The sequence below is a fragment of the Argiope bruennichi genome, chromosome 7 (genome assembly GCF_947563725.1).
Source record: "Argiope bruennichi chromosome 7, qqArgBrue1.1, whole genome shotgun sequence".
Taxonomy (NCBI): Eukaryota; Metazoa; Arthropoda; class Arachnida; order Araneae; family Araneidae; genus Argiope; species Argiope bruennichi.
The window spans coordinates 88,313,186-88,339,345 of NC_079157.1; the positions used below are offsets into that span (position 1 = coordinate 88,313,186).

At 27.2% G+C, this 26,160-nt stretch overlaps 1 protein-coding gene across 4 annotated transcripts in view; it reads right to left on the reverse strand.

The window, feature by feature from the left end:
- LOC129974987 (lamina-associated polypeptide 2, isoforms alpha/zeta-like) overlaps positions 1 to 26,160 on the reverse strand; it is a 90,585-nt gene that overhangs the window by 25,121 nt on the left and 39,304 nt on the right. For 2 of the 4 annotated variants that reach the window (XM_056087835.1, XM_056087834.1), the window contains exon 3: positions 7,194 to 10,363. The exons of the other annotated variants lie outside the window; for them this stretch is intronic. In XM_056087835.1, coding sequence (XP_055943810.1) covers positions 7,417 to 10,335 — 2,919 coding nt within the window. In that variant the 5' untranslated portion in view covers positions 10,336 to 10,363 and the 3' untranslated portion in view covers positions 7,194 to 7,416. Of the gene's footprint in view, positions 1 to 7,193; positions 10,364 to 26,160 lie in introns of those variants that run through there. 4 annotated transcript variants of the gene reach the window in all.

Below are 26,160 nucleotides of genomic sequence, written 5' to 3' on the forward strand. Positions count from 1 at the left end.
AACGATTTTCAAAGTTTCCAAGTGTGTACATACACTTTCACTATCAATTAATTAAAATTCTAATTAAAAAAATCGTTCCGAGATGAACTTTACCGACCTCCAAAGTATACATGTGCCAAATTTGATATCTGTGGGTCGAATGGTCTGGCCTGCAGAGCGCCATACACACACATTCAGCTCTATTACAAGTATATATATATATATATATATCGGTTCTCATAATTTGTCAAATAAGTAGGTAATTACATGAAATTTTCCAAATATAAGGACACAAGTGTGACCTTGACAAGATTAATCATTGTAATTTTACCAATCCTTTGGGAGAGTTTTCCTATTGGACTTTTTGTATACTATTACCAATTGGCATGTTTGTTGCTTTGTAGCATAGCGGGAAAAAAATTAATTAAGATCACACAAAACAGTGGGGGTCTCCCTATATATATTTATATATCTTGTTCAAATTTTCAATCGTTAAAAAATACTTTTTATTTATTCACTCAAGTTCAGATACACATTTTTTAAACTTGTAGTGGATGACACTTGATGTTAATGCAGTTTTTTCAAATATTAATTCATTAAATTAATTTTTAATACTTTAAATAGAGTTTTAGCAGTTTGTAATGAAAATTGAAATCAACAGGCAGCTACTTCGGTAAAATGCAAGGATTTCAGTATTTTTCACATGAATGTGAAGAATGCGAGTTCAGTTCTTGCGAAAGTAGTAATTGGCTTAATTTTTAAAAATATATATTGTTTTTTAATGTATTTTGAATTGCTTCATATTAGATGCATCATTTAATATAATTATATTTGTGGTTATTATTATTATGTTAGTAGTTATGTTGGTAAAGACATATTCTGTATTTATTATAAAGTTGTAATAAAGATTGTAGGCCATTTTTTTTAAAACTCGCCATGCTTGCGCCACTGAGTGGACCGCAACATCTCGAAAAAATTAGAAGTAGCCCTTACCTTTAAAAAGTCGGCCCATCTCTGATCAATGATCACATGCTATCAACCACCGTTCATTTTTGAGAAAAATCTTAACAATATTATTTCCCTGCTGGGAAAATGCCTAATCACAACCACTAAATAAAATACCTAATATACGGATTTATTACATTTTTCTTTTATTTCATACTAGCCGCCTTTGACGACCAGCCGGTTCGCCAATCCTAATTCTCGTTAAAATTTTAATAATTAAATTATGTAACTCCTATTTTAATAGCTTTTTCATCAAAATATTTTAAAGCTTCAAATTTTGGTATTCATATAATTCACTCATAATATTATAAAGGCCCTCAGCCGTAACGTAATATGTATCTCTCTAATTTTCTGTTAATTCCCGTAGAATTTATGCTTTAAGTTAAAGTGGAAATGATTAAAGTGCAATTAATACCAGAACTTTTTTTTTTTTTTTTTTACTTAAAGCATATTTTTTTAATATGATTACTGATAATAGAGTCACTGAGCGTTTAAACTTTATGGGCACTAAAGAATATCTTTCTTAATTTATATAATATCTCAAGAACTTTTCAACAAAATTTTCTCAGATTCATCACGAACAGATCGATTCATTAACAATGTTTAGTTTTAAATGCATCAAACACTAAGAAAATGAACAGAATTGTTTAAAATAATCGGTCAAAAACAGGTTAAAAAAAAAACTTCTTAAAAAACAATTTATTTAAAACTATAAGCATATACAAAAAATATATAACTAACGTAAATACAGTTTAATTACAAAAGCACGCAACTAACCTAAATCCGATGAAAATAGTTCTCAACAATCAGAACATAATGCGCATTTAAATACCTCTTCATCCAACTAAAATATTGTGTTAACTTGCCTGCATATGCATTTTGCGATTAATATTTATCATAAGTATTCTTTATAAGCTTCTTATGCATTCTACTTTCGAAATTTACATCATCAATAGAAAAATAAGAGAATACAACAATTCAAAATTACCTAATTTTTAACAGAGTCACAAAACAAATGACACTGAGAATATTTTAAAATAATATTCAATATATTGCAATATTATAAAAATCAAATAAATAGTAAATGCGGGATAGGAGTAAATACGGGAAAATAGTAAAAAATGCTTTCTTACGTATTATTATTCCATTTTCAGTTGTAATGTTCCATTAAAATATCCCGAATTTTATTTTTAATTCATAAAATAAAATAAGTGCTGTTTTAGGAACTTGAATGACAAAATACCCGATAACATACGCGCGCACACACACACAAAGGAGGGGAGGGAATGGAACTTTTAAAACGAAAGCATATACTTTAAATTTCACAGATATTTCCAAATTTTTCGTATAAAATTATTCAAAAATTAAAGTGTGGAATATTCAGATTAATCTAAAAATTTTAATTAACAAAATAAGATTTTCTTCCAAGAATGAAAGTGAATGTACATATATACGACTATCAGTCTATTTAAAACTAGCCGCCTTTGGCGACCAGCTGGTTCGCCAATCTTAATGTTCCTTAAAATTTTAATAATTAAATATTTTATGCAATTCCTACTTTAATAGCTTCTTCATCAAAATATTTTAAAACTTCAAATTTTGATAGTCATATAATTCACTCATAATATTATAAACGCCTTCAGTCATAACGTAATATCTCTCTAATTTTCTGTTAGCTCCCGCAGAATTTATACTTTAAATTAAAGTGAAAATGATGAATCTGCAATTAATATAATAATATTTTTTACTGAAACAAAGCATTTTTTTTATAATATGATTACTGAAAACAGAGTCACTATGAGCACTAAAGAGTATCTTTCTTAATTTATGTAATATCTCAAGCAAGAATTTCTCAACAAAATTTTATCAGATTCATCATGAACAGATCGATTAATTAACAATGTTTAATTTTAAATGCATCAAACACTAAGAAAATAAAACGAATCGTTTAAAATAATCGTTCGAAAACAGGTTAAAAAAAAAAAAACTACTTAAAAAACGATGGCCTTAAAATTATAAGCATATACAAAAAAATGCATAACTAACATAAATACAATTTAATTACAAAAGCATGCAACAAACCTAAAAATAATTTAAATCATCCGTTGATAATAGTTGTCATGTTAACAATCAGAACACAATACGCATGCGTGAATTTTCAACGCCAGTTACGGTAACGCAAATGTGTGAGTTTTTCTACGCCAGTTGGGGTAACGCTATGCAGAATAGAAATTTTTAATTCCCTTTATTCTGTTTTATTTTAATTCAGAAGTACTTCAGAATGAATTTGAAAGATAGATTCATTAACAATGTTTAATTTTAAATGCATCAAACATTAAGAAAATAAACTGAATCGTTTGAAATAATCAGCCAAAAAATCTTAAGCCTAGCCTCATTTAAAAAAAAAAAAACTGAAGCCTTACTTATTTGGCGGTGGGGAAAATGAAAAGATTTTTTGGCGGGAAAGTTAGTTCTTAATTAATAATTAAAATTCTAATTAAAAATTCAAAAAAAAAGGGACCCCAGGTGCACATTTCCGACCTCCAAGGTATACATGTATCAAATTTGGTAGCTGTAGGTCAAACGGTCTGGCCTGTAGAGCGCCAATACACACACACGCGCACATTGAGCTTTATATAAGTATAGATATAGACCATTGCACGTAGAGATACCAAATTTAACACACGTATATTTGAGAGAAAGAAATATGCAATTCAGTGCATTTAAAAGTATTAATACAAAAAATAATGTTATCTCTAAAGTAAATTATCTTAAAATTTTTAAAAAATCATTACTTTTTTCCTTTATCAGTCTTTGCATATTTTTATTCTGTAAAAGAATACAGATATTAGATAACCTGTATGTTTTATAGTCAAGATCTTCCATTTATATTTACATATGAAAAGATAAAGCTTTCATATAAACGAGAATACTAGATTTTTAAATATAAGATAAGATGTATTTTTATAACTATATCAGGCTTGTTAAGTTATTTATTTCATGTTAAGTTGGCTTGTTAAGTTATTCATTTCAAAAAATCAATTTTCTACCCTCCAAAATATATATTTGCCAAATTTGATAGGCAGACGGCCTGGTGTGTACAGAGCCAGCATATACACATAGAAACAAAAGTTTTTCCCTTGTGTTTAAGCATCAAAATTTAGTTAAAATACCAATACATTTTCTCGACAAGTACTCTTGCCAACAGATAACATATGTTTTAACAAACCTAGCCTAACCACTCCCTACCCCTATTTTCAAAGAGCTACCCATGATTTATTGGCCTTTTATGACCCGTATGCAAATGTCCGTACGCATTTGTCACTCTACCCTAGGTGGTATGTCTCTGAAACCACCTAAAAAGATGTCAAGTATAAAGAAAAGAAAAAAGTGTATGCTGTAAATAGCTTTCATACAACAAATTTATGAGGGCATTTTGAATAGTAGTTTTGTTTTACTTGCTTAAAAATAATAAAAACAAAGTTAAATACAATATAAAAATGAAATCAACGATTGCAAATTTCAAATCATGTGAGAACAATATTATTTTTTAAGTCATTATTTGTCTTAATTTAAGTCCAGTTTAAACCGGTTTGAAACAATCACGAGATTTCTCTATCCCTCTATATATAATGATAATTTTTTAAAAACTTTAATTTTCATTTTTTCTAGCTGGCAAAGAAAGTTTTGGAGCTCGACCGATTTTGAAATGAAAAATAGCCATCGCTTTTCTAAATATCGAGGCATGCGTAACCTGATAGTCTCCTGATTGTTTCAAATCGGTTTAAACTGGTTAATGACTTGAATTAATTAAGACAATTCGTAAGAAATCAGAGAATGAATAATTTGGAAATCAAGTTGTAACTTTAGTTGGCGATAAATCGCCAAATGTGACAACCTTCTGCATTATTTTCTAATAACCTTAAAAGCGAAAAATTAATATCTCAAAAGCGATAAATCGCCAATTTGTTGCCTACGCATTTCGTGGCTTCAAAAACCTCAAACCAAAACAACATCATGTTCTCACATGATAATAATATTTTTAAAAGAAATTGAAAGTATTAAGGAAAAAGCATTAAACATAATGGGTTTTTTTTGTACGTAAGAGGAATATATTAACTAGTGTGCTGACATCTACAGGCAATTATTAAAGTTAGAATATTATTTTAGAACCTTTAGTTTCGATCAGTAATCATTGTGGGTTTGAAAATAATTTTTAGAAAGTGGTGGTTTCACTGTCATACCACCGCGCTTCAAAGGGTTAAACAGAAGTATAGTAAATAAAAACTTCTGTTTTTCTCTCTCTCACCACTAGCAATTAAAAAGTGTAATTAATATTTTTGAAGTTATCTCATTTCAAAGTAGATGATTATTTTGCGATTACCTCTTATTTTCTTTTTGCATGCAAAAAAGCGAATGTAAACCAATTTTAAAACTGCTCATAACAGATAAATAAAACTAACTGGAAAAAATAGTTTATTACTATTAGTTAATTTCATAAAATAGTAAACAAAATGTACTCAATTTTACTTGAGATGATATATACAAATTTTTCATTTGCATATATATTCAGAATACAAATGTAAATCAACACATATGAAAAAAATGAACATGAAAAATAAACTATCATTGTAGTTTATTACAAGATGAATAAATTACACAGGATGCATAGCGAGACTGCTGCAAAGTTACATATTTTTAAGCACCTTATCCAAAAAAAAAAAAAAAAAAAAAAAAAAACATATATTTTCTAAACATAAGATTTTTCCTGTTTTTTTATAGAAAATATTTTTTAATTAATTTTAAATATTTAATCTTTAAACTGTAATATTTATTTTTGTATTTGCACAATGTCTTCTACAGCAAAATTATGCCTTTTTGGATTTGACAAAAACAGAAACGATCATGAAAATGGGAAGGAAAGAAAAGAAGAAAAAAAAAAAAGGTTATCAATACCAAAATGTAAGTCAATTTTTATAAGATTAACAATAAAGAGATGTGATCTTTTTCAACATTTCTTGAAAGTTTTTCGATTCACATTAAATAAATATGGCAGTACATACTTGTATAGCCCCTTCCATGCAATTATTCTAGTATTTTAAAAAATGGCAATGCACATTGTTGGAGAAAGAAGAAGCATAATTTTATCCCTTGAATTCTCCCATTTTGTTGGTTTTCTTTTTTGATGCATCCAGTAAATAAACTGTTACGACCATGATTTCAAAATACCAAATTCAATTCATGAGGAAACAAAACAAAAAGCTTTATCCTTCACAAGAAACCTAAGCTACTTTTTAGAACTTTTTCTGAAACTAAGCATTTTTAAGGTGCTTAAAAGTGATAATTTACAAATTTAAGAACTTGTCAGGACGCTATGCACCCTTGTCTATACTTCAGAAATATACTGTCTATACTTCAGAAATATACTATCTACTTATCATTAAAACAATCACATTTTAATCATAAATACAAAATATAGTATAGAAAATGAAGAATATCGAAAAAGAAATATTTTTCTTAATAGTTAAAAATATATATATATATAAGATATTTTGAATGAAATATAGCTCAGCAAAGCCTTTTACACATACAGAATTTTTTAAGTAATTCCAAAGAAACAGATTGATATCTGTAAATAAAAAAAGCCATTTAAAAAAGGCTAAATAGTACACATTGCCATGGTTAATCCAGAGATTCTTTAACTTTTTTTTTTTTTTTGCTGCATTGTTGAAAACTGCATTTGAGCTGAGCTAAAGAGAGAGCTCACGTTAGTTTGGCTTGGCATCGATTCTAAATTAAGGTATGAAACTGAATATCAATACGTCCCTCGGATCTTGATTAGAATTAAAAAGTACATCTGATGCTTTTTTTAAAAATTACATTGTTTCAAAATTTATGTTTTTTTTTTATTTACACTGTACTTTATCTTTGTATATAAAAAAGTAAATGTTAACGGAATGTAAAAATGTTTTCTACATGCAAAACAAAGACATAGTTAATTATAATAAGTTACCTTCATAAAATATTAAACAAAATATACTTAACTTTAAACTAGTATCTTTTCAACTGAGCAGAATGTCATTTTCACACATTTTTTTTTTAGAAAATTTGAAATTATATGATAACTTATTCTTTAGAAACTTATCTAATGTTTGAATATGAAACATCCTAAACACTTTAATTTTTGAAATTTTGTCATGATCATTTTTTGTGGTTGTGAATATTTGTAATTAACTAACCAGTTTTCATTTTTACTTGATTAAATATGTACAAATAACATATATAATTTTTTTATTTTCATTTTGGAAACTATTCATTTTAATTATAAACACACACTTTCTAAATATTAAAATGAATGAAAATCTATAACAAAACATTCAGTATATATTTAAGAAAATAGCTTAAAAATTTATTTAAAAAAAATTTTAAAAATTACTCTGCATTCTGATACTTAAAAAAGGGTACTTTGAATGAAGTAAAATTAAGCACAGCATTTCTTGAGGTATTGTTGCTTATAGAGTATGCAATACCAGCAGGCACAATAAAAGTATCACTTTTTGTAAATGTGAAAAAAGTTGTGTGAATTTTAACATCAACAATTCCTCTTATAACTATAAAGTAAATATTATCTGAGGGTGAATACCGCATATCTTTCATACTATGAGCAGCAATATCCAAAAATCCAAATGTCATTAAATCTGCTGAAAAAACTCTACACAACATGAAACCCGGGTTACTACCTTCATCCTTTGGCAAAGTCCACTCGCATGTACTGAACGGACGGTGTAAATTCAATTTTATGGTTCTACCCAGAACATCTGTAACTGAAGTCTTTTTAATAAGTTCACGGATATTTTTTCCCTTCTTTTTAATATCTGTTTTCAATTTAAATCTTTTATCTTTATTATTCAATTTCTTTTTCAAATATCTAAATGCATAATCATCTTCTGCTCGACCTTTATCTATACCCTCACATTTTAATTCACCTGAAGATAATTTCGCATATTTGATTCTCTCATTTCGCCAGGATGCAAGAGGCGGAAATCGCATTCTAGAAGACTTTCTGACTTCAAGCCCTTCATTCTTGCATTCAGCTGAATGCTTAGGGGAAGCAGTTTTCACAGGGGAGGAGGCATTGTTAGACACCTGCTCATTTTCTAAATCATCAGATATTTGCATTCTCTTACTCTGAAATGCTCTAGGAGACTTTTTGACGGAAGATTCTTGCACATCTTCCTCATTTTGTTTTTGGTGGGATAATAAAATTTCTGAACCATTTACACTCTTATTGCTTCGGGAAGGTATATTTTCTTTTGGATTCAGCATTTCAGAAGATTCAGTTGAAAATTGAAATCTCCCTCCTGAAAAATTCCTTTTGCTGCTTTCTTTCCCTCTGTTTCGAATATGTGGAGTCCCAGACAATGAATTTTTCAAGATATCAGAAGTCTGTATTGTTCTTTTAACTGCTATAGGAGACTTTCCCATGGAAGATTTTTGTTTATTTTTCTTTTCTTTTTGACCAGATACTAAAATTTCTGATCTATTTGTACTCTGAAGAGATTTATCTTCTTTCTGACTCAACACTTCAAAAGAGTTAGCCATATGTCGAGAAGACCTTTTTCTAGGAGATATTTCTACCGAAGAAGTCTTCTCTCTATCATTCAACTCTATTTTTTCTCTAGAGTCAACTCTATTTTTTCTAGTTTCCTTTGAATAAGATCTTTCATGCGTGTATGTTGTATTCTTCGAAGAAGAATCTTCTATTCTATTTGATCGATGGGAAGATTCTGCCACAACCCTAGAATTTCTCAGTTTTTTTACTTTCCTGCTAGATTCCATATTACTAGATAATGAAACCTTTTCAGCATCTGCCCCATCTCTTGTTGAAGGAAAAGCCTTTTTGCTTGGTGTGGATAAAATTTCAGACATAACTCTAGATCCTCTTACAGAAGAATTTTTCTCTTTGTCAGATAAATTATCAGTATCACTTCCAATTTCCTCAGAATGTGATCTTCTAAGTGCATATGTTGTATTTTTGGTAGGTGATCTTTTCATTTCATCTGATGGATTAGAAGATGTAGTACTAATCCTCAAACTTCTTTTGTCTTTAGTTTTCTTACCAGATTTCTTATTACTAGATAATGATGAAACCCTTTCAGTACCTGTCCCATCTCTTGTTGATGGAAAATCCTTTTCACTTGGTGTCGGAAAAAATTCAGACAAAACTCTAGACATTCTTACAGAAATTTTTTTCTCACTGTCAGATAAGTTATCTGTATCACTTCCAGGTTCCTCAGAATGTGATCTTCTACGTGTATATGTTGTATTTTTGGTAGGTGAACTTTTTGTTTCATCTGATGGATGTGAAGACTGAATACTAGTCCTCAAACTTCTTTTGTCTTTAGTTTTCTTACCAGATTTCATATTACTAGATAATGAAACATTTTCAGCATTTGCCCCATCTTTTGAATGAAAATCCTTTTTTCTAGGTGTGGATAAAATTTTAGACAGATTTTTGCTAGCAGATTTCTCTACTAGTAAATTTTTTTCATTGCCAAGTGAAAGATCCTTATTTCTTTCAGTTTCCTCACAAAAAGATCTTTCTTGTGTAAATGTTGTATTTTTATGGAATGAACTTTCTGTTTCAACTAAAGCATGAGAAATTTGAGTCCCTTGAGATTTTTTATTTTCAGCTTTTTCTCTGATTTCCATTTCATGAGGTGATGAAATACTTACAGTACTTGTCTTGCCTCTTGGTGAAAGCAAATTTTCCCTTACATAAAGTGAATGTGAAGAATTAGACACATTTCTAGACCTTCTTACTGAATTTATATCATGATCAGATATATCCGTGTCATTTCTTTGTGTTTTTTTTATATATGATCTTTTATTCATATTTTTGGGTGTTGAATTTTCTGTTTCATTCAACATACAAGAAGTTTGCGTCATTTTTGTTCTGGCAAAGGTGGCATTTTCCTCATCTTCAAAAGAGTTCATTAAATTTTTCCTCGAGAAATCTGATCTTTTTGATAATTCCCGGCTAATATCAGGGCTTTGACCCTCAAATTCTTCACTTCTTTGTTTTACAGTTCTTTTTGTACTTGATCTCAAACTCCCTGCATTTATGTTTGGGATGGATACATTTTTTGAAATCTTTTCATTTCTGGTTTTATCAGGGGAGCGTATTGATTGAGTTGTTTGATTTGAATGAACAGAATCACTGTCAGTCCAATAATCATCAAACACATCAGTTCCATCATCCTGTTGACGAATTCTTTTCCCCTCTACAACATCCACTCCAGTTCGACGCCCAATGTTTAAGGGGCGAGTCTTTTTATCTTTCTGTCTCATCTTCTTTAGCCTTTTATATTCTTCATACCTAAAACAAAATTATATTATTAATGATTCCTCTATACCTCAATATAATTAAGATCTTAAGAACTAAATATTATTTAAAACAAATAAATGGCATCCTTAAAATGGATACATTTTGATTGGAGATGGATGCCATATGTGTGTGTGTATATAACAGTTATATATTAGTATCAAATTATTTGACCTAATGAACCAGGTTGCGTAGAAAAGAAAGCTATTCAATAGACACAGAATTATTTCATTCTGTTCCATATTCAATGGATACAGAATTGAAGCACATGCTGGGAGTTTAAAAACTTGTGATAATTACATTAAGCGATAGAAAACAAGTGGACAAACACAAATCATTAAACAACGCGTACTCTGAATTCAATGTTAAGGGATGCTGTATCATAATACATAATGTTTGTACTGCAACTGCTTACAAGCCAAGTTAAAAAATGATTTTTGAACCACAACTCCGGGGGAGGGGGGATTGTTTCTTCACGAACTTGTGAAAAAACAAAACCGTATTAGAAAACTTTCATAAATTGGATTTCCTTCCTAATTCCTTTCTTTTCCCTATATCAAAGCAAAAGAAATTTTCCTTTAACACTTGCTTCATCAACATTTTTTTCTTCCTTTAAGTTTATTCCACATGTATCAAAGTGTATCTCAAAGTGTTTTATAAGTAAAATTTGAAAAAAAATAAAAATAAAAAAAAAGTATCTTTTGCAGAACAGCCAAACTATCCCTAATCTTTTATAATTTCTTTTCTATCCCCCTCCGTTCTTCAAAATTATAAAAAAAGAAAATTTCATCCACCTCCATCTTTAATTTTTATAAGGACTTGAGCTATGAAGATGAAAGAAAATGAAACAGAGAGAGAGGGGAATAAGAATTTTTCAACAAGATGCCATAAGTAAATTAAAAAGAAGGCAAAATTAGGGACTGGAGTTCATTTTAATACTTAATTTCAAAATAACTCCAACTATTAAGCAGGATTGGTCTCCCTGAAACTTTCTAAAAAAGGTGTATGTCCCTCAACATAAAATTGCAGATCTTGGTGAATGCTCAAGTGCTCAAATTATTATTTGCACAATCCCACACATAGGAATTGTACATTTTACTATATAAAAATTGCCTGAAACTGAAAAACAGTAGTTATGAAATTTCAACCTTTAGTGTAAACCTAGCATTTTTACTTAATCTAGTTAGTGGCCTTTGGAGATAAATCGTTGGCATGCGATTATTATATAAGTATAGATAGATAGAAGATAGATAAGAACAATTAGGCATTTATGGCACTCCTTTTCACATCACAAAATGTAATCAATATGTATCAGAGCTATGAATGGATTGCAATATAATGATCATTTAATTTTTATACTGAGAAATGCTGGTTATTTTACAAAATAGTTGATTTTTGAATCATATATTTTAATTCACCTCCCTCCAAGCTTTGAAATGCAAAACATTATTTTTTCTTCCTATAGTGTAAATAACGATCTTAATTTTAATGTATGACATTATTAATGTAAAATAATTGCTTGGATTATAGGCTGTTGCCCTCTGGAATGGCATTATTATTTAGTTCTTTTCTTATGCATAAATTTAAACGTAAATACATTTTTTACTTGCCACTTTTAACATCCAACTAATTACCCCAACTTACTTAATTTATGGTATGGAGTATATAAATTTATTATATGTTACAGCATTACTCATTTATGTTGTTTGATTTTCCCTGATATTGCCAGATTTTATAAAATATTTCCTAGACTTTTTTCGGATGTATCTGAAATCTTCAAAATGGTTTCATTTCAAATTTATCGCATATTTTGTTCTAAATGGTAAATGAAAATTAATTCTAATCTTTTAAACTAAAATTGATATATAATTTTAAAAAAAAGTAATTTTTCAGTTAAGGTTCATTTTTGTAAACATTTCTCCATATTAGATTGGCCAATAGTTCTGCTGTTTGAATTTCCCTGACTTCTCTGATATTTCCAGGTTTTTAAAGAAATTTTCCTGACATTTTTCGGATATTTCTTATATCTTCAGAACAATGTCGCTCTTATTTTATTCTCTTTAATTATTGTACAATATGTTCTTAATTGAATTCGAAAAATAGTTTTACTCTTTTGACTAAAATCAATGGAAAAAAATTTAATAATTAAAAAACATTTTCACTTATTGAATTTCAGATAAACTTCAATTATGTAAAACCCTTCCCCTTTTTTTGCAAATCCATTAACCAACACTAGAAGATACATGCCCATCTAGACCCACTTTTAACCAATCAGTCGTATCTCAGATCTGTTTGTCAAATTTACTCACAAAAATGTAGTACAAAAGTACATACACATTGGCAAAGTGCTTAAGAATGAAATGATTTGTTTCCTTCCAGTGGGATCCATACTGTTGACCATCATGTCAATCAGAGCTAAAGAATAATTTTACTAACAGAAAAAAATAAATTCATTTACAAATACAAAATGTAATCTCTGCATCAAAGTAAGAAAAATTCTTCAATGAAATCAAAAATGCATCGACTTTTAGCTCACCAACTATAATAAAAAAATTCGTTTACACGCTGGTTCAATGATTAACCCGTACAATAGAGAAAAAAGTTGAAAAAATGTCTTTTACTGTTGCATAAAAAAGAAAAATGTTTTAGAGGTATAAATTTCAAAAAAAAAAAAAAAAAAAAAAAAAAGAGAATGAATTTAATAAATTTTTGTAGCAAACAGTTTCATATACATCAAACCATATAAAAAAAGTGCTGCCTTTTTCTTTTTCAAAATTTTTTTGAAAAAATTATAAGAAGCATGTGTACCTATAATGTATCAAAAAAATTAATTTCTCGTGTTTAATATTATTTTACAATTATAGGAATTGTATTACAATTAACTGAATGTATGAGGAATTTCAAACGAACACAAAATTTAAAAAATGTTAAAATATATTAGCAATAACGTCCATTAGATTTCATCCATAGCATCCATTCATTTAAAAATTTTGTAACCATGCTCATAATGTTTACCCAAAATACATACATCGCTCTCATCACATGTGGTATGATCGATTTGACATTCGAAGGAAGGAAAGGAGGGGGGAGGGATATCTCCATGATATCTTTTTAAATAAAAGAGACCCATTAAACCTTAAAATCAACAGTAAAGGAGACCAGGCTTTAGTTCAGACTGCCAATTCCCACAGTACGCAAAACCATTTTCGCTAACTAGTCGTTCTGAACGGGGGAGGGGGGGGGGGAATCAAACAAAAAGTTCCGGCGAAAATATATATTTATACACATATGCAATAAATTAGATATGATGGCTCATCTTTCTCTTCCATAGTCTATCAGTAAAAGTTTGGTTTGCATTAGTTGCCAACGATGTTCCATTCCATTCATGAAAAAATACCAGCAAATGATCATCTTCGATAAAAATTACCGATTTATATATAAAAAAAAAATTCCAGTTTTATAATAAATTTCCATTTTTTTTTGCGACCTTCCGGAATTTTCTGACAATTCCACGTTTTCCCGCTTAGCTGGATATTTTAGAAATATTCTCATCAAAGTAAAACATTAAAAATATGTCTGTTTTAGACAAGCTTTTCCTGCATGGGAACTAACTGCCGAAAGATTTTCTCTTGAAAGATGCAATAAAAAAATCATAAACATATTGGGAAAGTACTTAAGATTAAAATAATCTATTTCTTTCTATAGTTTGCCAACGGATTCTAAAATCCTCCGCTCTTTTACGCATGTGTATCAACTCGGATTAGTCGCGAATTAAAATAAAATAACACAGTCAGAAAGAACACAATACTCAACATATACGTGAAAAAAAAAAAAAAAAAAAAAAAAAAGAACGAAAAAGTATCTAATATGGCGGATACCAAGGCCAAAGAATTTCGGAAATGCCCTCATCCTTCCACGTCTACCCTTAGTGAAATAGAATCATTGAAAAGTCTTAGGATACTGAAACGAACAGTTGTGAAATCCTTCCATCCTCATACCGTTTATTAACACTCAAAACTAAAACTGAGCAATAGTTTCCATTACAGCAATATTTACAATATATATTTCAAAACAATAATGAATACTATATCAAAATAAAAGTACAAACCTATATTTAGCGCTATATATCTTGATTAGAATATTTGCAAAAATATGGAGAAATTGTTACAAAAATATAGCATATCTAAAATCTAGTAAATAAAAAGTGTCTTTTTTTATTATTTGTTTCATTCTACATCAATTTTAATTAAAAAGAACAATTACTTTTCAAACACTGTTAAGAACAAAATATGCAATAAATCGAAAGAAAATGAAGCTAAATCATTCTGAAGATTCTATTTAATCTAATTAAAAACTCATCAAGAAGGGGGAGACTTTTCTCTATGATGAATTAGAAAATTTCTTCTTTCCTTTTTGTTTACTCATTCTCTCTCTTCAATTCATGGGCAACTTAAACCACAGATCACAAAAAAAAAAAAAAAAAAAAATTAAAAATTAGTCTAAATACCACATAATATTTAAACTAACGTCATTGGAAAAATAAATATTTTTTTAAAAATCATAATAAGACTAAATATCACACAAAAATTTGATGCGAGTAAATATCACACAGTATTTAAACTAATATCACTGAAAAGATAAATGTTTGCCTTTTAAAATGGCACAAAAAATCATTTTCATTCGGCACTTTTTTTTAAAATGCCATTGCCGAAATTAATAAAATTTTAATTATTTAAAATTTAAGCTAACTTTTGGAAAAAGTTTTTAAGGGATACATTTTTGCATTCAAAGAATATACAGTGGCTCCCAAAATTTAGTATACACTACACTCTTTCTTCTTTAATTTTATATTTTGTCATTCTTATAAATATTAGCCATAAACAGGAATGTTAAGATCAAAAAGAATAAAATTAAAGAAAAAAAACCATAGTGTATACTCAATTTTGGGAGCCACTGTATAAGCCAAATATGATAGCTGTAGGCTTAATAGACTGTTTTATAAATCTCCAACTGACCGATTTTAAGGTTTTATTAGTATTAGAAATGCAATATTTTTAATCTATAAATCAACACAATTTTCTCTTAATATTTAAATTTACAGGGGAAATATAATGGGAAAAACTCTGTAGATCTGATATTTCCCTCAGTATTGACTTCCACCTGCTGTGCAAGCAAAAGAGCAATTTTTCTTTTTCAGTACATGGATAAATAAGAAAAATTTTGAAGATACAGATCCATAAATACAAGAAATAGGATTTGGACTGCGGAAAATTGTTTTTCAGGGATTCAAATTTGGAAATTTAAAAAAAGTGAAAAATATTTTCTAAATGATACAAAATAATAAATTCCAGAAATTAATTTTTCACTCAATATCTATTTATCATTCTACAGTATAAGCGTAAATCCCTTAATTTCAATAAAGCAGTGACAATTATTGAAAATATTTATTTTTGAAGTTAAAATTTTTAACTAAAATTAATTACATACAAGTAAATGCCTTGTTAAATTTTTTCATATTAAAAATATGCATAATAAAATAAAAACAAAATTTAAATTATGTAAAATTATTACATCATATTAAAGAACAATCATAGTTAAAATGCACAAACTACTACAGTTTGAGACACCTGTTAAAAAAAGAATGTTGGTCATGATAGTTTATTCATTAAAAGCACAAGAAGACAACCAATCTCTACATACGGATATTGCAGCATAAATGTAATATTTCTATTACATACATTTTTTTATATGAAAACACTGGATTTTATTCATTTTGTTATTGGTAACGAGCCAAATAACCCATGACATTTGAGGTTTGTTTCGACACCATTGTTCGAAATATTTAAAGAAAATTATTATTACGACATAGTAAGTATTTATATTACACTTAACAATGAAATGGTAACAAAAAAAAAAAAAAAAGTGGGGAGGGGGAGAGTAAAGTTTTGATTAATATAAAATGAATTTCAAACAATATTATTTGTTAAATCGACTTTTAGACACACCTTTTGTGGCAATACCAATAAATAACTTTACGGTGTGTTTAACTTTGAGTAATAGAAATTTTTCGACCCTCAGCTAGCAATTAGCTGAATATCTAAACAATACAAGAGTTAACCCTACATTAAAAAAAAAAAAAATAGTAATGAGACATCCAGCGATGCAATATAAACGAAAAATGTGAAGAAAAAAAAACTGAGCAAGAATTTGCCAAGTTAAAAATGTTGAATTCCCAGTTAAGACTAATTTTGCCACGACCATCAATAAATCCCAACACCATAGTTTGACAAAGTTTGTCTGATTATTAATGATCAAAGTGCAATATTTTTGCATGACCAATGGTATGTAGCATTGCCCAGAGTAAACTCTATAGCTGAAATTAGAATCCAGTTGTAGATTTTAGCAGCATTAAAAATATTGTTTTTAAAGATGCTTTTGACTAGTAAAAATTAAACAACGTAAAATATTATATTACTATCTTTTAACAGATTTAAGAAAGTTTGTATTGAATTTGTTTAAGAAATTTTAATTTCATGTTTAAATTCTTCATTCCTACTGAAAACATTATGATGAGATTTCTACAGAATTTTAACTAATGTTAATTTTTTTATTTATTTGGAATTAAGCGTTTTCGTTCCTGACACTTTTAAAACAAATTGTTTCCATTTACTTTTGTTGTCTGAAGGGATGGAAACAACCCAACAGAAAACCCCAATAACCTGAAGACAAGCATGATTCAAAGACAACATCAGGATTGGCGAACAAAAAGGAGCAACGCCACTTAGTAATTAATTAAAAAAAAGTCTGCAAATATTTATATATAACATATTCCAAATCCTATACTTTCAAAATTTCATAATAACCAGTAGGAGCATTCTTTCCTTAACTTTTCTGTAAACAAATGAAATACGAAAAATCTATATCCCCATAGAATATCACCAAGGAAGTACTAAAACTGAAAACGAGTTATGCATCACAAATATATAATGCATACTGAAAATAATGCAGGTTCTCTGCTTTGTATTATATTGAAGAAAAGGGATAATACATTTTTGGGTGCTTTTCTTCTGAGCTGATTACAAATTAATTGATAAAAAAATTATATGAAGATAGGCTAATTAGAATATTTTATACCACAATAACTATATTTAGTTACATATAAAAAATTGTAACTGGAAGACATACTGATTATAATAGCTGATCAGATAATAATTAGGTGATAATAAGGATATAAAAGCTAATCAGAAGTTATAATACGGTGATGCAATGAATATTAAAGTTTAGTTCCACAATGAAAGCAATTTATTTAAAACACTGAATAAATAAACATATCAAAGATCATGAAAAATTATTAAGACACTGGCTGCCTTTTTGACCAGTTGGTTTGTTGGAATTAATTGTACTATTGTATTTTTAATGCAACATGTTTTTTTGAAATTACGAGTGCAGAAAATAGAAAAATTCAACACTGAAGTCTATAAACTACATAATCTTTTTTTCTTCTTTTAACTTTTTAAGAGCTTATTCAATAAAAATTTCCCTGATTCCTCATATAATTCAACTTTCAGTTTTAATTTAAAAAAGATTTAAATGGTATAAATAATAATTCAGTCTCAATAAAAGTACTTCTAAAAGAATTATGAAGTATAAATTTTATATAGTTCATTATTCCTATGAATTATATACAGTAAAATATTTCTGACACACTAACTTTTAAATAATATTAATAAAAAAAAATGTTTCAATCTTCTGTGATTGAATCAACTGAGTTATACTAATTTCATTCTTTTTAAGCCAATTAGTTTTGGAGAAACTTCCAAGTACCGATAAGTGCATTTTCTTTGAAGCAGTCAATGGCAAGTCTGAAATCACGCACTTTTATAAAACAGTGATATTCAGATCTCATAATTCAAATCAGTTTTTGTTGCAAAAGAGTTGAACTTTTTTTGATTAATAGCTCAAGAAAATTTTATTAAATAAGAATCTTAGGATGAAGGGTCTATATAAAAATTTAAAACATTTATTGATTCATATAAAAAATAGTTATATAAAATAGATATATTTAAATAAAATATAACTATTTATTTAAACCATGTCTCTTATTATATATGTTTATTACTAAGAATTTAGAAATCAGCTACTGGGCTACAATTATAGTGGACATACTATAATAAGCCACATCTAGCTAAATAGAACAAAATTATTCAATTAATAATACAAATATTTTAACAGTCACAAAGACTTTTGTTACATTTATTTTCCTACAGAATACAATGCTTCGCATTTATTTCATTTCATACATAAATGTGTTAAAAATTATACTTTGCTAGGTTTAGTTAGCAGTGAAAATAATGCTAATTTAATCTTTTAATTTGAACTTTTGCCAGTTTGATGGTACACATGGAGAAAAACCAATTTTTTTTTCAAGCAAGATTAATGTGCTTGTGCAGGTTAAATTTTATAATATGTGAAATATATTGTTGAGATATATGCTTAAAATATTTTTACAAAATTAATTAAAAATGAGCAAAAAAAAAAAAAAAAAAAAAATTATGTGGCTAAATAATGGATATTATTGAAAAGATATTTTTGAATTTTAAGATGATGTAAAAATCAGTTTTGTACTGTAATATTTTAGAAAATTATGTAAAAATGTCATAATTTTGCTTAATTTTTAATTAATTAAAAAAATTTAATCATTCCAAGTTGAACATTTCCAACTTTGCACAACAACTCCAAAGTTTGTATGTGCAAAGTTTGATAGCTCTAAGTCAAATGGTTTAGAGCTTGTAAAGAGTCATCAACTAGCCACAAGCATTCATCTATATTTTAACAGATTATAAATTCCATTACTCTTAAAATTTAAATAATAATAATAATAATTTTTTTAACTAAAAATAGTTTTAAATTGGATTTCATATTTCCTTTCTTTATACAGAAGCATTAAAATCAGATATAGAAGAGAAGTAATTGAGAAGAAGGTAGAAGAGAGATAATAAGAGAGAACCAGTAATAACAAAGAATAGCAGCATGCAGGGAAGAATTATACCAATTTTGGAAAGAGAGGAAGATAATGAGCATTGATTTCCAAAACTACACATATTTCCCATTACAATTTATGAAGGATTATTAAAAGACAGTATATTTTTAAATTATGGGTTGTATTAAAATGTAATAATAAAAAAGTCAATAAACAGCACATTATTTTGACAGGAGGTTGGATCTCTTTCTGTATAAATAATAATAGATGAAGTCTAACTTATTATGAAGGTCTTGTTTGCATAACATGATATATACAACAGATAGTCCTACATAAATTATGACAAAATGCAATTAAAATTAAGATACAAATTTTTTAAAAAAATGAACAATTTTATTTTCAATAAGAATAACTCTAATTCTGTTATACTAAAAAATTTTCATATTAATTTCAGAATAAATAAAATTAAAAAAAAAAGTTTTCTATGCCAAATAAGAATATGTAACTTATTTTTCATGATATATCAATATTATAGATACTATCAAATGTGTTTTTAATTATTGTGATTTCATTTCAATGCCAATGATTGTAATAACTATCCTCCAATAATTCAGTTCAATCATTTTAAAATCTAATATCTCATTTAGCATGAAAGTTATAACTTCCTTTTTCAAAAAAGGAGAACGATATGGTGAGGCAGGATTGGAAATTTGGATTTCTCAATTGTGTATCCATCAGTAATACTTACAATCCATCAATAGGAATCACATATTTTCCTTTTCTTTCAAAAAATTAACGGTCGGGTTCAGAAATGGAAATCTTCAATTGTCAAAAGCCGAAACTGATTGTTTGTTTCTATCACAAAAATCAGAAATTTCCTGGCAATGGAAAAAAAAACAAAAAAACTTTTCCTTTAATTTGGATGTGGACCTTCTGCACTCGTAACCAACGATGGTAAGTAATTGAATTTGGAGGATGCTGGTGCTCAAATAAAAAGACCAATGTTTTGAAAAAACATTTTTATTATTCATAATTAATGCTAAATAGGGATAAATAATTGTGAGCCATTAATTAGTTAAAACTGAAAAAACAACACATCCAACTACCAGAAGAGACAAAATGCATGTTACATTCCTGACATCATAAACAATGGAAAGCTTTCTGCATATATTATGACAACACACCATAAGAAGTGGAAAGAATCTGCAAGAATATATAAAAATTTTCAAAAGCTTTAACTTTTTACAGAGAACTATTTAATAGTTTCTTTTTTTTATACTTATAATTCGATTGTGTAGATTGGCACTTTTTTTTTTTTTTTTTGCTGAAAGCTTATACACTGCAGAAATGAAGTTTCAAAGTTGCATGAGTTCAAGATTTTAAAAATTAATATAGCGTCTGTTTATACCGTTACCAGATGCTAAATCGCAATAATTGGAAAGATAAATACTTGCTTGAAATACCAGTTTTCCTGAATGTCAAATTATAAATATGGAATAAATTTATACAAAATTTTACTTTTACTGTTAGTTAAAACTGAAAAACATGACTTTAATGGAAGTTTGAAATTTCTTCAAAAACAAATTATGTTTTTATGTCTCTTTTGAAATAAAGATTTCTAATATTAAATGTCAGCACACAGCCAAATTTTAAAACTAAGGAAAGTTACAAAATATACAAAAGATTAGTATATATTAGACGTAACTGCCTGCCAAATTGCAACAAAAATCTGAATCTATGTTGAAAGATTTTGTTTAAATTAATTATCAAATTAAATTTGATTTTTATATATGCATTCACAGGTAAGAGTAAAAATAACACATTGCTGAGAATGCAGTATATCAAATATATGATCTAAATTCACACATGGATGACCTAGTAAGAATTTTCTTTATACAAATGTACATACAAGAATATTGCTTAAGCTTCAAGTAACTATATATTCCAATGCACATCATAATCTTAGAAGTTCCTTGAAAAAGGAGCCAAAATTTCAGATTCTGTTATTCATAGTCACACCCATATTGCTGTAAAATTCAAGAGTGTATTTTCCGAGGTGAAATTTATTCTAAAAATATAATATTACAACAGTTTTTGTATAAAACTGCATTTCATAATGCAGCTATCATAAAAAGTTTAGAATAAAAAAAATGAACTGATCACAATAAAAAAATAAAACATGAAGCTGCTAGAGTATTGAAAAGTCGATATATGTATGCCAAAATATTTGGCAGAAAGGAATAACATCTAAAATGCGCAAATTTTAAAATTTCGACTTATTTTATATCATTGAAGTTAATAGTCAAGGAAATAAAAAATAAATAAATAAAAATTTAAAAAAAAAACTTAAAAAATCAATAAAATTTTAAAACTTATTTTAAAAAAACTGAAGAAAAATATGATTAAATATTTCATGAAAGAACAAAATGAATGTAGTATCTGGTTACATTTGTTAATTAAAAAAATAAATATGAATCAACAGTTACTTGCACATTTAAAAGAGACTGCAATTCTAAAAGAATTCAGATCTTCAGGAAAATAAAATAATAATAAAACTAAAAAAATTTTTTAAACCATCAGAAAGCTTATAATTTCTTTGATGGGCTTACAAATGGGTCATTTTTTTAACAGCAAACAAATTGAAAAAGACAACAGATAAAAAACAAAGTTGCTGCAACTGAGTATAAAAAACTGAGTGAAATAAAAGCAGAAGTGAAGAGTGTAACATTAACATAGACATAAGCATAGAATCGAATGACTCGATCAAACAGAGCTAACATTAAAAATTTTGTATATAACTTTTTTTAAATTGAAACAATGTTAATTTTTTTAAGAACATTTTCAAAAGATATAGAGGGAAAAAACCTTTTACTGCAATATCCATCAAAATTTCGCACAATTTTTAATTAAGTCCTGGACTTTATAAAATTAACAGAAATGTTTCTCTCATTTTGATGAAATTGTAATAAATTTTATCAAAATTGACAACTATGGATTTCGATCACTCTCTCTTCCTCAAATTCAAAAAACATAGTTTTGTAAATGCAAAATAAAATATTTTTACATTGCAAATACTTGAATTAATTCTTGCATTTCAGCAAGAACAACTATTCTGACAATTTCAAATATAAATTGAAAGATTTTTATGGAGAAATAAATAAAAACTAAGGAGCAAGAAGTTAATCAGTTATAGAGACAAAGCCTAGCTTAAAGAGAATCATTACCTGCTGAAAGAGTTAAATATTTATTTCTTGTACATTTTGGCATTCTTCTTGCTGCAAGGGAAACTAGACAGTCTAAACATTGAGTGCAACAAATAAAATTCCTTAATAATTAGCCAGACAAATCATAGTCTGGAATTTTAGAACATTAATTTGTTCCAATCTAATTCTTAAACCTAGTATGATTTGCACTTTTTATTTTGGCACTTCTCAGAATGACCCAACTGTTATACATCAATATTAATATTTCAGGAATTTATATATAAATAATATATATATATATATTAAAAGATGCCTCAATTCCCTTGCCTAAACTGACACTATTAAAGAAATGCCTATCAGAATCTCATAGTATAAAACCACTGGGAAAAATATTTTGCTCTTGTGTCATGCTGTAGATTGATGCATTTCGTCACTTCTTTCCTGTACATATTATGCTTCCTGGGATGGAATAAAGAAAGGCTTAAAAATTCGTCTTCTCTCTTCGGCCATGAAAATGGTTAAAAAATATGTGTTTAAATTATACATAAAACCATTCCCTCCCCCTTCCTACAAAGTTTGTAACCATAAAGATGCAGAATTATTTCATATCATATTAGTATTCATTTTTTATCGCCTTTCTTCAAAATTTTAATAATTATTTTCTAAAGAAAACTTATTGATAAAATCTTATTTTGAAGTAAAAAAGAAAATAAGAAACTTTTTTTTTTCAATTATCTTTAAAATAAATTTGAATAAAATATGCTATATAATATATGAATAGCTTTCCGTTTTGTTTATCTTTATCAAATAGCAGAAACTTTTTATCTCTCGGCTAGTAATCATCTAATACCTAAGCAATACACTAGTTAATCCTTGCATTGTTTTTTAAATAGTAATGGAACATCCAGTAATATCAGTCAGAATAAAATGTGAAGAAAGACTTAATGGTTTTAGGAAAGTTTTTATTTAATTTAATTTTTAAAATTTCATTTCATGTTTTTAGTCTTCATTCCAATCAAAAAAGTTAAAATTATGATGAAATTTCTTCCGAATTCCAACTAATATTAAAATATTTCCTTTTTAAAAAATTTGGAATTGAAATTTTTTTTTTGTTCATGACAATTTTAAAACTGTTTCTTTCTCCATTTACTTTTGTTGCCTGAAGAAAGGGAATAAATCTCTCAGGAAATCCTACTAACTTGAGAATACACAAGATTTGAAAATAACATTGGGGTTGGTGAATGAAAGCAAGCACAGGATGAATGCAATGTAATAATTTGCAATTCTAATATTTATACAATAAACACAATGAATCCCAGTTTCTTTGTGTCATTAGAAGAAAGTGATAAAATCTTTAATAATATTTTATATATATTCTTTCCAACTAAACTAATAAATAATTAAATATGGTCTTTTATATACTGTAAAAATTTTCAGCAATTCAATAAATTTTAAAAATTTACTGAATCAAACAATTGAAAATTCTTTATTTCATTTTTAACACAATTACACTCTAGCGAGAATCTCTGTCTGACAAAATGTGCACACAATTTTTGTAAAAATAATTACATGTAAAGAATAAAGATGTAACTATTTGGACAATTGTTAATTTAACATAAACAAAATATGTATTATCCTGTAATATATTCTAAGATATCCAAAACAAAACAAAAGTTTCTGATATCTACTTGATGTCCAAAAGTTATAAGATTAATGACTCAACTAAATAATAATTGCTTTCAAATAAAAATTACAATACAATAATGATGTAATTTAAAATTATTAAACTTCCATGATGTTTTTCGGATTAAAATTTCAAAAATATAAGTAAATACATATTTTTTTTATTTTTGAATAAATAATATTTAGCAGTACTTTTGTGATACATTTTCAAAAATACAAAGTTAAAATTTCTGATGATTCTAATATTAAACTCCAGACTCCAATTAAATATTTTTTGTTACATATTTGCTATCAAGGAATCCAATTTAAATAAATAAAAAGAATAAAATTGAAATAAAATTTCCATCTGCCAAAAACATATGGTAATGTTAATGTTTTAAAACCACGTCCACATTATGAAGACAAAAAGGCAGTGATTCTTAAAATATGTTGAAGGCATTTCTCCCCTTTTATTATAAAAAATTTTAAACTTCAACCAATACTTAAATGGCAATGTTTTTAATTTACTTTAACTACCAGCAATACTTTTTATATTTGTTTGTAATCAAGTTAAAAAATATATATTTAAAAAAGAAATCAAATTTGAATTAAAATCTTGAGGGCATAAAAGATTAAGAACCACTACCCTGAAGTATTGTATGAATTTAACACAAGTAACATATATCAATCTAAGAAATCATAAGAAAAGTTGAAAACTAAGCAGATTCTTACCTTGTTTTTCATAGTTGAAGTTCTTCATATGATGGAAGCATGCATCCATGCCAGGTTACCAAACGTAATAAATATTATGCAATAAAAAGTCAGTAATGAGACTTCTTTCGCATTTTAGTATTTTTTATTAGATTTGATAAAGAGACATCTTAGAATATGCAATATTTACAGTCACAAAACGGAATTCGCAATTTTATATTTGCATATTTACAAAGTAGACATCTTCTTAAACTTTTCATTGGACAAATGGAAAGTTTAATAATATGATTGTACACTTTCAACATCATGATTAAATCTAGGAGGAAAATTCAGGCATCTTGATATCCTAATTAAAATGTAAGTAAAAATATGTATATATAATATTTTCTTAGATAATTTCTACCTACACTTTGATTCCCTTCCTCATATTACTAAAATTTTACACCATATACCAAATAGACAAACAGCATCTGAGAATTTTTCACAATTGTTGAACTAATACTAAATTAGAAACAAGTTTAAAATATAATTTCTAATGAATTAGATATGGTTTGTAGCTTTAAACCTTGATCTTAGAATTTATTTAAATTCCAAATTGCATGATACATCCTAATTGGGTCATTTATTGTTATTTTAATGTTTACAAAATACAAGATATTGAAGAGTTTCTATGCGATTTCTGAATTTTAAATTATTCAATACTTTTACCTCCAGATTTATAACTAAAGATTCCACAATTCAATATATGCATATTTTAAATCTAATTGTCATTGTAAGCAAAAGGGTTAAGGTGTTTTTCTCATAATTATCAATATAAAAATATTAATTTTATTTCTTTAATAAAATAAGACAATTGTCATCAGGATATATACAATGAAAAATTACATAGCTTTTAAAAATTCGGATTGATTTTATTTTAAAGTTAAAAAAGTACTTTCAGAAATTTTTAATGTTTTAGAAGGAAAAAAAAAAAGTTTGTAGTTTTGCTTTTATAGCTTATGCAGACTATAGTCCCAAACAGTTTAGAATTAACCAATGTAAATGAGATTAGTATTTCTTCAGATAAACTTAAATTTAAAGGGTGACCTGCATTTCTGCTCATTGAATTTCCCCGACATTTCCAGGTTTTTAAAGAAATTTCCCTGACATTTTTGTTTCTAATACCTTCAGAACAATGTCACTTTATTTTATATCCTTTAATTATAGTACAATATGTTCATAACTTTATTTGAAAA